This window comes from Pestalotiopsis fici (genome assembly GCF_000516985.1).
Source record: "Pestalotiopsis fici W106-1 unplaced genomic scaffold PFICI_Scf_10, whole genome shotgun sequence".
In the NCBI taxonomy this organism is placed as follows: Eukaryota; Fungi; Ascomycota; class Sordariomycetes; order Amphisphaeriales; family Sporocadaceae; genus Pestalotiopsis; species Pestalotiopsis fici.
Genome location: NW_006917100.1, coordinates 562,982 through 575,800, shown reverse-complemented (window position 1 = coordinate 575,800; position 12,819 = coordinate 562,982). Strand labels below are relative to the sequence as shown.

Here is a 12,819-nt window from a genome sequence, read left to right as displayed (position 1 = left end):
CTGCGTTGGACTTAACTATCATCTATCTCCACAATTACACAAGCAATTCCATGAATAATCGCTAGCTCGGATAATTTCACAGCCATAGATGAATTAGTGAGTCGCAGTTGGCGCATCTATCACTAAAGGTGCGACCATTGATTTTAATCGTGACTATATAGTTAGAAGATGATGGTTAAGACGAAGTGATACTGCCCCACGTTTAGCTAATATCTAAGCCGTATTAAAAATTTACAAGACCTTTATGTTGTGTACTTAGATACTCGCAGCTGCCGATTGCCGGCTGCTCTATGAAGTTGCTATGGAATTATCCGAAAAAATAAGCAATACGCGCGTATTTGAGTGCCTACAGAGACCATCAAAATTGGCTTCTTATCTTTTATCTCTTTTCTCGTCTCTAAGCACGGACGATCCCATATCTCGCGCTGACATTTATGTATATTAGCCAGACCCACTTCGTACTGTCACCCATAAGTACTTCAGTCAGCCAAAACTAGCTCTGGTTGACAAGCAATTTTTTACTGCCAATCTGATTACCTTTGGCTCGCCGAAGTACTCATGGATAACAGTACGAAGTGGGTCTGGCTGATATACATGTATGTCAGCGCGAGATCTGGATCGTCCGTGCTTAAAAACAAGAGATGTGGATAATAAGGAGAAGCCGATTTTGAATGTCGTTCTTCGCAACGATTCGTCGTCTTCGGTGTCCCGGAAACTCCAAACCGGAGTTTTAGGCCTTGCATCGGAGCATTGTCATTATAACCTAGCTGATCCTCGCAAAAGACTTGTTTAACCAATGATTTATAAGAGAATTGCCGAAAGGAATACCGACTCGGCTCCATTTCAAGCATTTACGCTTTATCTTGCGTGTAAATTGCCGACGATTGGCCAGTCTCCACACTTCAGTTGGTATATGCTTGACTTAATCTAAGTGACTGTTGTGCACTAATGTTTATTTGACGTTGCGCTATAATATGTCTAGTTATAATGGGGTACTAGTCTAAGATCATCATTTTCTTTCGCCATCCATACTTTCCTCCTCAATGTCCCCTAGGAAAAGAAACTATTGATATTTGATCGTTTTAGGACAAGCTTTCATCGTAAACAACCCTTACGATGATCACAATGAAAAACATATCCATGATACTCCTTGACAGAGCTGTGATGCCACGCCTTGCGGCCTTGGTTATCTGCCTTGTGAGAGCACCCTAAACTCTACGAACTAGGACCAGAATCAAAGTTAATATTTTACAGTTACTCGGCTACATATTGTGGGCCATTATCTACAACATCTTCTTCAGCCCTTTGCGAAAGATTCCGGGTCCAAAACTTTGGGCACTTTCGCCCCTTCCTCAGGCTCTCATGGCGTGTTCTGGGAAGCCTCACAAAAGGATTCTTGAGCTACACCAGAGATATGGAGACGTGGTTCGTACAGGGCCCAATTCAGTATCGCTCTGTCACCATAACGCGTGGAGGCAAGCGTATGGCCACCTCAAACCAGGAGAACTGGAGAATATCAAGGACCCCTCATTATTTGAAGAGGTAGGCCACAGTATTATTGCCGCAGACACTGAAAATCATGGCAGGCAGCGTCGGATACTCGCCGGTGGCTTCTCTGGACAGAGCATGGTCAAACAGGAGCCTTTGATCAAGGGTTACGTTGACCTTCTGTTTGAGCGAATGAGGGAACACAGCGAGAACCGCACGCCGTTTAATGTAGTACGGTGGTATAACTATACAACGTTCGATGTTATTGGAGACCTGGCTTTCGGAGAGTCCTTTGGCTGTCTGGAAAAATCGGATTATCACACCTGGGTCGCAATGATCTTTCAACAAGTCAAAGAGATACAGCCCCTAGCGCAGCTTCGACGAGCGTACCCAATCGTGGGTGTACTCACAAAACCACTACTTCAAACTTTTGCTGCAAAGAAGATTAACGAGCATGCCGAATTGGTTGAGCACAAGGTCAGCAAGCGACTAGCTTTAAACACGAGTCGTCCTGATTTCATAGATGCTATGATTGCCCCTGGCTCGGATAGCAAGCAGGTATGTCAAAAATAAATGCCAAAAACCAGTCATTCTTACTCGTTTTTATTAGAGCCTTTCGATTCCGGAAATCATGCATAATGCAAATATCTTTGTCGTTGCCGGCTCTGAAACGACTGCTACTACATGAGTCCCGCGCCACCCCCGCGGATTAACTTCTGTTCACATGACCGTAGATTATGTGGTATCACATCTCTTCTATGCGAACATCCTCCCGTGTTGGCCAAACTCTGCGACGAAGTACGGTCTGGCTTCAGCACTGAGGACGAGATCAGTCTTCTTAACGTCCAAAAACTCCAGTATTTGAAAGCAGTCATCGACGAAGGCATGCGCATCTACCCTGCCGCTCCAGCCTCCACGCCACGCGTGGTCCATCGTGGAGGTGCTACACTATGTGGAACTTTCCTTCCGGAGGGCGTAAGTCCCATTGGGAGCTCCGGAAACGTCATGGTACTGGGGCTGACTCTGTATTAGACCATCTTTGACATTTGGCAATGGCCCATGTATCACAACGAGAAAAACTTTACCTCGGTAGAGTCGTTCATTCCTGAACGATGGTTGGGTGATGCTCGGTTTGCCAAGGACCACGCGGATGCGTTCCAACCGTTTTCTGTTGGACCACGCAGCTGCCTGGGCAAAAAGTAAGCACAAAGTTGATATACCGTACCCTACTTGGTTATAGTACTGACATGAGTATCAAGTCTTGCCTACGCAGAGATCAGATTGATTCTGGCGAAACTCGTGTGGAACTACGATATTGCACTGGCTGATGAAACGCAGAAGGACTGGGTTAAAGACCAGCGTCAGTGGGGGTTTTGGGATAAGCCGCCATTATACATACGTCTTGAGCCTCGAAAACCCTAATATCGACACTTTTCAAATCAACATCCCTTATACCGAGATTGTGACAATTCTCCCGAGTTCTTACAGATGGCAGACGTCCCGTATTGTGGTATTTATATCGGGAAATGAGTTCAAGATATCTTTGAGAAGACACCTACGGGGCATATAGGCTTCATTTATCGAAATCACCATGCACAACAATCCAACGCTATAAAGCACGCAATAAAGCCTTAAATTAATACAAATCATGTTTGCCGTAATTTCGAGCTTGCTATGCAAAAGTTCAAGAATAAGTCGACGCTCGGGCTTATAGATTAGGCAAGGTCGGAATTCATAACCAGTAACATCAATGGTTTTATGGAAGCACTCGCGGGATACAAAGCAACAATTAGAGTTGGCCTTGGCACTATCACCATGTTTGTAACTCTCGGGACTTATTGAGGATTCTGCTAAGAATCTACTAGGCGGAGCTCAAAATCTACAACCAGGTCCTCGAGGAGCACAATGAGATGATCAAGATACAGCCTATAAAGTAGATCTCGTAGTGACAACAACCGTGAACACGAAACAGCAGCAGGACGAAGAGTCACCCGGTGTATGCTACGTCCGCGCCGGTAGACCCTTGAAACTCTTCAGGCCGAACGAGGAGCGTTAACAGGCAGACATTACCGTAGTATGCGGCCACTCGTTTTTCTCCCTGCTTAGTAACTACACATGTTTCGTAAATCTGGTAAGATCTAGGAGCTCACACTGTAGTTGGATAGTTGTTACAGTCGCCACGAGATGGAGGATAATGATACATGAGGCATAAGTGAATCTAATACAAAACTCTTGTTCTAGGGCTCATGTAGTATTTTGTCCCTCTTCTCTTATACGAGCCCTGAGAAGCCGAGAGCTATATTCAAGGTACTTGCAAACCACTCCGATAGTTGTCGGCTGCCCGAAGCCGGACACAGCTCAATCTCAATTGAAAGTCATCGCCCCGTGCACAGCGGTGATAGACGACCAATCTACTCCAAATAACTACGATCAGTATATATGCGTTATGGAAACACGGAAAGAGCGGGGAAAAGAGGCCATTACTTCTGACGGGTGCTGAGAGATACGGCGAAGGGGATACATCATGTCTGTCTTCAAAATTGTCATCCACGAGGCACTATTTCCCGCTCCATTCTGACGTCAGTTCCTTTACAGAAATTAACAGGATCTTCGTCCTTATCATTCTGTTGCACTGACGTAGTACCCACCCCATGTTACCCTCTCAAGTATCTGAAAAAGCTCTTTGATGCCTTTCTTTTGTAGATTTACAAGATCAACTTCGGCTTCTTTCCAACATTCCTCGATTTTATCTTTCCCTTCACATTGACTCAGGTGAGAAGATCTGAGCGAGTATGGCCCTTTCACTTGCGCAATAGTAGTAGCGCTTCTCCTTTTAGTGTTGGCCTAAAATGATTGTTATGGTAGCATGGAGTATGGATTTTAGGATCATCCTCTCGCCAAATTTCTATAGGATCATTTATAGTTCAAATTTCGATTGAATAGAGAAACGATTATTGCCAAGAACCGTAATGATAGGAAAAAGATGGTAGAAGGATAAAAGGTCTGCGAATCCGACAAAATAATAAGTCTTCAATTCTCTCAGCTGTGTTCAAATAGTATGGTCGGCCTTTCTAATCTCACTTGACTTATCTCGAAGGCTCTTGGCAATCCTGTGTCTTAGAAGTCAGCTCCTTCCATCATCATCGACACGAGTTCTTTTGCAACGAAGAATGCTTGAGGTGCACCATGCCTATGAAAACTAACGGCTATGAGCTAGCCAGGTCTCCCTGATAAACTCCCAACAAAGGGCACCCCATCTGCGGTAACTACGTACCACCACTGTTCCTCAAATTAGCAGCCAGAAAGTTCTGCTGCATGTAGGTATTAAGGAATGTTTTGCTTCCTTTACCGACGCATCTGTCTCGTTATTGTTGAGACAACTGCTTCAATATGGTGGTGCGCTTCAAATACATCACCCATAACTATCGCGGTATAACGTATATCAGATTTCAGGATAGCACCCCATTTCAAATCACTATATTTCCGTAGGTATCAAAGGAATGGAAACTAACCATCATAACCTGCTACTCCAGAACATACTGGCAGGTCTCCAAAATTATCGTGGTTGGTAATGGTATGTCTTTGTCTTTGCATAGCTCAAGTATATGATGTAGTACATATGCCAATATATCCGGCCCCTATGGTTACGACGTCCGCCGTAGTGAGTTCTGATGTGGTTCGGTGGTCATAGAGTGAGTGCAAAATAGATTTTCAATCAGACATATTGAAATCCTGGATCAGGGAGGGGCGGGAAAAGTTTTTATCATAGCATCTATAGAAACGACTACGAAAATTAAGATTTGGAACCTATTTTATAAATTTGGGTTGACATTCAAAATTACTCGAACCATATACGAGTAAGTCCCTTGAATTGCGAGGAGAATCACTCTTGCTAAGCTTAAATTTAGATAGTTATACAAAGATCGGACAATAATCGAGCAGTGTCCGTCCCACATATTCTACTTATCCTCCTCATTGAGCTTGCCCAATTACACTGTCTCGTCTTCGCTAGTAGGAACTGGACTACCTCACGAAGAAAAATCAAGTAAAGGGGTATATGTACCGAACAAGCAACGCTAAATTGCCGAGATGCGAAATTAGTGCCCTTTTAAGTTTGTTACTTACGCATCCTCAGTGAAATATATCCGGCCACTGCCACAACCCTTAGGTCACGCAATTTCCGATACGACTTGTGTTGCTCGTTTCCATAAACGTAGGCTATTTTTCATCTTGATTATCATTTTTTATAGTGTTCATACGATAATTTCCCATCGTGATGTGATGTCTAAGTCGCAAAGGCTCTTTTATTGCTTTGAATGAACGTTATATCCGACTGCGTTTTCGCCATGACGCTCGTTTCGTTCAAATCTCTTATCTCCTTTACTACATGGCATATTTCCGCGCTGAAAGGTTTTGCCCCTTAATCATCTCTTAAAAGACGAACCAACTCCTCAGCAATGCACATGATCCTTTCTTCTGTTAGTCGTCGCCCAATAACTTGAACAGCTGCAGGAGCTCCATGATATGCTTCTGGATCATCTGAGTCCGTTAGTTATATGAATATAGGAAAGTTCTTGTCTCCTACTCACACTCTGCCTGGACCAAGCGATCCAAGTCGCTCAGTGGCGCAAACTGGTAACTTGCCCGATCGATCGACTTGGTGGCAAATGTGACTGGTATCACAACACTAGTGTAGTCCAGGACATTAATGACAGTAGCGTATCCATAGTAGTTAAATTTGTTATGGCGTACGCATGCGTAAGGACTTGTGGGCGCAATGATAGCGTCCAACTCTCTGCCGTGCTTCTCTTCAAAACAACGAATCTTCTCCAAGTATTCATTTTGATAGTTCCATTTCTGGAGCTGGGCATTCCAAAGCTCATTCACGTCCATTTTCGGTTGTTCCGGCCGTATGAGATAGTCGATATTTGGAATTGCAGGCTCACCAGAAGCCCTCAGATTCGAAAAAATCTCCTAGACACCATTAGAATCGTTGATGATAGAAGATATGCGGTTGTTAACCTTACAGTTCCTCCGTCTGCTACGCACAGTCGGCTAGCCAGATCAGCTGCAAACGCATGCTTATATGGCTGCCATGGAACTACCATATGCCCAGCCTTTGCAAGCCTTCTCTTAACAATCTCAACAGCGCGCAGGATTGGTGGATGAGGCAGAACCTATACGCATAAGCAATATGCTTTTCTTCTTGTCAACTGATTGATCTTACATTGCCGTCGCATGAGTAATAGCCTATGGTAAGGCTACGGGATGAGATTTTCGTCTTTATGGCATCTTCCTCATGCTTCCGCCATGGCATTGGTACGACCTTTGAATCATACATCCATGGATTCTGCGAGAGTATTGACTGGACGAAGAGCCGCATATCTGGGATAGAATGGCAAATTGGACCACATACACTATGTATTGCCTCTTGACCTTCCATAGTATTGGCGAGTTTCGCATATGGCAGTCTGCCATGACTTGGTCGAAGGCCGAAAAGAGAGTTGAACGCAGCAGGAACTCTGATAGACCCACCTAGGAACTTGGTTAACTTTCATACACATAAATAGTATTTGCAGCATCAATGGCTTACCAAGATCTGTACCAACGCCGATTATACTCCCGCGCATGGCCACTATCGCGCCTTCACCTCCAGAACTTCCACCACAGGACCAGTCGCGGTTTCGTGGATTAATTGTACGGCCAAAAACGTTATTGATTGTTTCGCAGCACAATAAAGTCTGAGGTACAGATGTCTTGACATAGAGAACGGCCCCGGCTTTCTCAAGCAGCATTGTGAGAGCGGAGTCCTCTGTTTCCTTCTTGTCGAGCCATGAGACATAGCCCATGGAGGTCTCGACACCCTATTCCCCAGTTAGTATCGTTCATCGAGATGAGGATAAAACTTTATCACCTTGATACGCGCTTGGTCTTTCAGTGAGATGGGTAGTCCATGCAAAGGACCAATAACCTTTTTGTGTTTTGCAAAGTACTCGTCGAGGGATCTCGCTTTTGCTATAGCCAGATCTGGGAAGAACTCATGCAGACAATTCGTCTACCAAGATTAGAATTCCGGCTCCTCACAGACTCCTTACAGCCCAATGTGATATTGCTGGAACTCACCAGCTGATGTGCCAATGCGGCTCTTTTGCAAAATGCAGTGGTAACGGCAACAGCGGTCAACTTGCCATTCGCCAATTCTTGGACCAGAAGAGTTGCGGGCATCTCGGTAATGGTCAGCTCCTTTGGAGTTAATACTCGACTCTTTGCCCAGAATCCCATTGGCGGGTCATCATTCCATGAAACGTCAAGCCGCCATTCTGGCGGAATTGTGGCATCGAGCGCACTCCTTTTATTCGCTGATGCAGTTGTCCAATCCATGCGGAGCTCGTGAGATTAATTTGTACTTAGAAGAATGCCTACACGCAATCCTGTATTTCGGATGCGCCAGATGTCATCAAGAAAGCATTTATGCAATCAGTGTTTTCTCCATATATTAGTATCTCCTCGTAAAGCCCATTTGGATCGTGGTGTGGGGAAAACGAGAAAGGGAAGAACTGGGGCTTGCTTCCCCGAATACTACAAAGTAGCGGCATAAATTCCGGCCGCCGAAGCCGAAGTCCAATCGGAATTATCGAAAAGACAAGTAAACCACCGACCGTGACCCGCCGCCCATCCGTGTGATGATGAGGCAATCCACACTGCGAGACATCAATCAGTGTACAGTACTCTCACCGAGGTTTCTCATATTGGCTAAAAAATGGCAGAATCTCCGGTATATAAGCGAAAATGTTCTATAAGCTTTTGGCCAGATCGCTGCCAAAAAGCCGAACATGGTCAGAAGAGCCCAATAAAGCTGAATTTGAGTGACCATTAAAGTAGAGCAGGCTTGCATCACCCTACTAAATTTGATCACTTAGATCGATAGCTTGCACTAAACAAAAGCCTGACCATGATCTCTAATTATGTGACGAAGCATTAATGGGCTAATTTTAGCGTTGTTGATCATGGCAAATGGCTGCCATAATATCTCCACGTACCTATCCATTGGTGGTTTTGTAACCTTAGCCATGCGCGAATCCTCCTATTGTTCGGACCTTTATGACCTTTTATCACTTGCATGTATATGATTAATCCACTCTCATAGCTGCGTATAGTTACTTAACGATCGAATTGATCACTTCGCTTACCATAACCTGGTTTTATTTTGATAGTAGAAGCTTTTTATATAAAAACGTGAGCCTCAAATCTACTTTAGTCATAAAACAAGGTGTCAGGATTGAGACCGGTCGGTAAGTGCACCGTACGCACGAAATGGATGGTGAATCAAGTGGAAGGTAACTAGCGAACGGGTATTGACAGCAAGATGAATGCCGCGGGACGGATGATGATCGTGACGAAGCGTTATACTTTACACTTATACCGAAAATGGGCTAACTAAGTTAAAGAAGTCGGAAGTGCCGTAGTGGCCCTAGGGATCGAACTAACACCTATAGGAGGATAAGCTCCTATTTTAATATCTACACTATATGTCAAATCCTCATGAGCAGTACTTCATGCGTATTGAAATTTGAGCTATTATTTCATGGGGTTACATGTTTGCCAAAGTGCCGGCAAAGGGACTACGTCTTCGGATCTCAACTCCATACATTGCGAGCAGCCAAGGAATTGCCGTAAGTGCAAGTCCAATACCACCAAGCAGGCTGCCAGTGCCACTGTATCTGAGCTTCTCCAGCATTTGTGGTACTAAAAGATAGATAACACCGGCTGATAGATTCCGGCACATACTTTGCGCTGCGATAGCTGAAGATGTGAATGGTCCGTACGTGTCGGCAAGATAATTTGTAGATGCAAGATAGATGCTGAAAATGCCGACTGTACCAACTCCAATACCAGCCATCGGCAGCCAGTACGTAATTGTGATTTTTGCAGTCCATCCAAAGCAGAACAGACCAGCTGGAAGCAAAATTGACAGGACCCCCGGAAGCAGTAGACGTCCCTCTGGGGTGCTCATTCTCTGCGGCCATAGTCGCATGGCCCAGGAATCTAGAATGATTGTGATTAATGTGCTGATGATGGCGCCCATTAGAATAGCGTTATAGACTAATCCGACCTGGAAACTGTTGAAATTGTATACTTCTCTGAAGGTTATACCAATGCTACTATACTGCATGTTGAGAACGGTCCAGGCGAATGACGCCCATGCTGAGAACAAGAAGACTACAGCCTCCCGGAACAGCAACCTCAACGGAAAGGCGTAGCTTTGTCTTAACACAGGAATAATAGATCCGCATTGTGGCTGTTGAGCTTGAAAAATGGTGCATATATGATCGGCTCTCGGGCTCGGCTGATTTCTGTTGCTTGCTCGGTTCAAGGCATTGCACATGCTTCTAAGAATCACGTTGGCCCTTGTTTCCTCGAATAGAAGTCCACTGGCCAAGCTCACTACCCCTATGGCAATTAGTTGAATATAGAAGATCCACCTCCAGCCATAGGCATCGACGACTAAGCCGCTGACCATTGGACCTAAGCCAATGCCGATGAAGACAAGGAGCATGTAGATAGCCATTGGGGTGCTCCGAGCTTCTGCCAAGTAAACATCCGCTAACACTCCACCAGTCAGGGTGGAATAAACGGACCCTCCGCAACCCGCAACCAGTCTGAAAAACAGCATCGGCCCTAGGGATGGGGCAAAGGCACAGCCGACAGTTCCTAGGAAAAGCACAAGACCAGATCCGACATAGACCCAGTATCTGCCATACAACTCACTTATTGGTGCGAGAGTCATAGGTGCAAATGCGAAGGCCACGACGTACATCAAGAGGCCCAGATCGAATAGAGTCTCGGACACCTGCCATTGTTGTTGCATTTGTTCTGACCCAGGTGAATAGGCTCCAGCCGCATAGGACCCAATCACAGCAGCTAGAAAAGGGGGAATCAACACCTTGGTCTTCCTGAAAGTTGACCAGCGGTGCGGTGATTGAAATCCCTCACTTGTCTGTACGAGAATTGATATTTGTGCGTCGTCTACACCGTAAGATTTCAAGCAGTCAGCCATGGAGAATGACAACTCCAGAGCATCAGTGCCCAAGGTGATCTCGACAGCGGTACTAATGGGCTGATGATGGATCTCGTTTTTGGACTGTATGTGTAGCCTATTGACCCCATCGATAGGAGCTTCCAAAGGCTGTTCGTGATTGCGGGCCGTTGACGGTAAATGAGGATAAGATATATCCAGATACGGCTCGGCGTGGCATTGAGTGTGTGGCGACATTTTGTCGGGTTTGCGAGCACCGTCAGACGCGTGAAGGTTTGTAACAATCGGATCCATTGCGAAAGGTCGGAGCTCTGGGTCTTGCGCAGAAACGATGATACTGTTATTTGATACAACTTCTGGATGCTAGACTGGTTGTTGTTATCTGTGTATTACCTGGTACGAATGCAAGAGGCCAATGGGGCGACAAAATGCCCAAATAATTTCGAAGCCCTCGACTACCTGGCGGGCGAATTTAAACTCCGACTTAGCATCCTCCCCCTTATATGGAGGGGGGATAAAACCTAGAAGTGCCATTACTTGTGTCTAACCTATTCCGATCGCGAGAAGCTCATAGCAAATAGTGGAGTGTTTAAACGGCTCCAGACTTCGTCCTTTCGGCATTCGAAGACTTGCGTACGCATTACAATATCAACACGGAGCAGGGGGTAGTAAAATTTACAGAGAAAAATACCGAACACTTTACTTTATTGCGTTATTATATTGTGGCTAGCTGAACTAAGTACTACCCGGCCATAAAATTCCGAAAAGTTGCGATCGAGTTCCAAAGGCTCCGATCAGGGGTTTTCACACACCATTAAAATTGGCCTCTTATTTTAAGCACGGACGATCTGTGAGATGTCTTTTCTATGTATCGTCATGTTATTGTGGCGGTGGTCGAACTTCGGCGTTTATCCTGTTGGCATTCATCTGCCGAGTACTATGTATGTGCTAAAGCCGGACGCAAAATGATGCATGGGGGGACGGATCGACCCGCCGTAACTGCGGGACCTTGAAAGAAGGTTGCAGGCGTAGCCAACCCACGCTAACACCCCGGCCAACCCACGCTAACAACCTCTCTAGGAGTTCCGCGGGACCCGCAAGCCCAAAAATCAACTTTCATGATGCCCTTCCTGGTTGTAGTACTGTGTACACTCTGGCTTGACGACTTGAACGTCACCATACTGCACATCTGCCAGAAAGACATAGCATTTATCGGCTCTCTGGTACCAGCGAAACATGGAATTGATTGCCTCGGCGAGTTCGGTTGAGTTGGTCTTGTCAAAACAGCATGTATCAACCCAGAAATATTCGAGCCCGTCATGCTTTGCCTATTGGCCACAAAATATTATTTTCTGGTAACCTTGCTTTCTTTTCCCTCCCTTCGCCGTTATATCTTGGATTGTGACCTCATCCTCGTCACTGCCCCAGGTGTGCGAAAGTATGGCATATGAAGGAATATTGTGATACAACTTCTTCGTTAGCATTAGAGCACCGTTGGTGCTTAATTGAAGTAGTCGCATCGTTGCGACGTTGCGTCAAGAGACAAGTAGGCAGCGTCACAGAGGCAACTCCTCAGTCAATATGCTCTGATTGATCTAGACGCAATTATTTGGGCGTTTGGGGCTCGGCCGCCCAGATCGATAAGCTTCGCTGCAAGATTAATCACCTGAGAATCTGACCCCGCCTCACGGTTGGTGTTGGCAGTTGGGCAAGGCCGCAGGCCATCCCCTGGCTTAAGGTTCCTATGCGCCACTTCTTGCTGCACAATCGTCAAGCTTTTACTGTTCTACTGGTGGGTCATCATGCGGCACGACTCGTTCCTCGGTCGTTTTGGACCCCGAACCATCGGATATTGAGCGCGAGCTGAAGGAAAGCTTCGTTATAACGATGAGCTGGCAGTTAAGTGTGGAGTTCTCTTAACTGGTCTGACCAGCAAGCACTGTTCTAACACTAAAGAAACACCTACAGATGACTGGTTGGCTGGCTGCTGCATTAATTGAATTGATCACCATCGGGTCGAGTTGAATGGAACCCGCTCCTGTCTAACAAACTGCCTTGAAATGCTTCCATGGTTAACAGAATGAAAGATTGTTATTAGTCAATCTCATGCTAGCAAACAACCGAACAAAAACAATGTCAAGGTCTCTTAGCTGGCTTCTTTTGTGGATTTTTAGGCTGATGTCTGTAACGGCTGGCAAAGGACGTGGGCGGGCAGTTTTGGCGCTGATTTATCGCAATGTGCTTGGGGTCAGGGCGCAGGTTTTCGCATTGCTAGAGCCAGGAATGGCTCGATT

At 45.7% G+C, this 12,819-nt stretch overlaps 3 protein-coding genes across 3 annotated transcripts; 1 reads left to right on the top strand and 2 right to left on the bottom strand.

The window, feature by feature from the left end:
- Positions 1–1,125: 1,125 nt before the first annotated feature.
- PFICI_12428 (uncharacterized protein) lies at positions 1,126–2,910 on the top strand (the record flags this gene model as incomplete). Its single annotated transcript, XM_007841009.1, has 5 exons — positions 1,126–1,197; positions 1,255–2,046; positions 2,347–2,463; positions 2,521–2,687; positions 2,748–2,910. 5 exons carry the CDS (start codon positions 1,126–1,128, stop codon positions 2,908–2,910), a joined length of 1,311 nt encoding a protein of 436 aa, XP_007839200.1.
- A 2,998-nt stretch (positions 2,911–5,908) lies between these two features.
- Positions 5,909–7,869, bottom strand: PFICI_12427 (Acetamidase; the record flags this gene model as incomplete). Its single annotated transcript, XM_007841008.1, has 7 exons — positions 5,909–6,027; positions 6,078–6,462; positions 6,516–6,665; positions 6,716–7,023; positions 7,082–7,352; positions 7,403–7,543; positions 7,612–7,869. The coding sequence occupies 7 exons, from the start codon at positions 7,867–7,869 to the stop codon at positions 5,909–5,911; spliced, it is 1,632 nt and encodes a 543-aa protein (XP_007839199.1).
- Positions 7,870–9,079: 1,210 nt separating this feature from the next.
- PFICI_12426 (uncharacterized protein) lies at positions 9,080–10,819 on the bottom strand (the record flags this gene model as incomplete). Its single annotated transcript, XM_007841007.1, has 1 exon — positions 9,080–10,819. The coding sequence occupies one exon, from the start codon at positions 10,817–10,819 to the stop codon at positions 9,080–9,082; it is 1,740 nt and encodes a 579-aa protein (XP_007839198.1).
- Between the last annotated feature and the right edge of the window lie 2,000 nt (positions 10,820–12,819).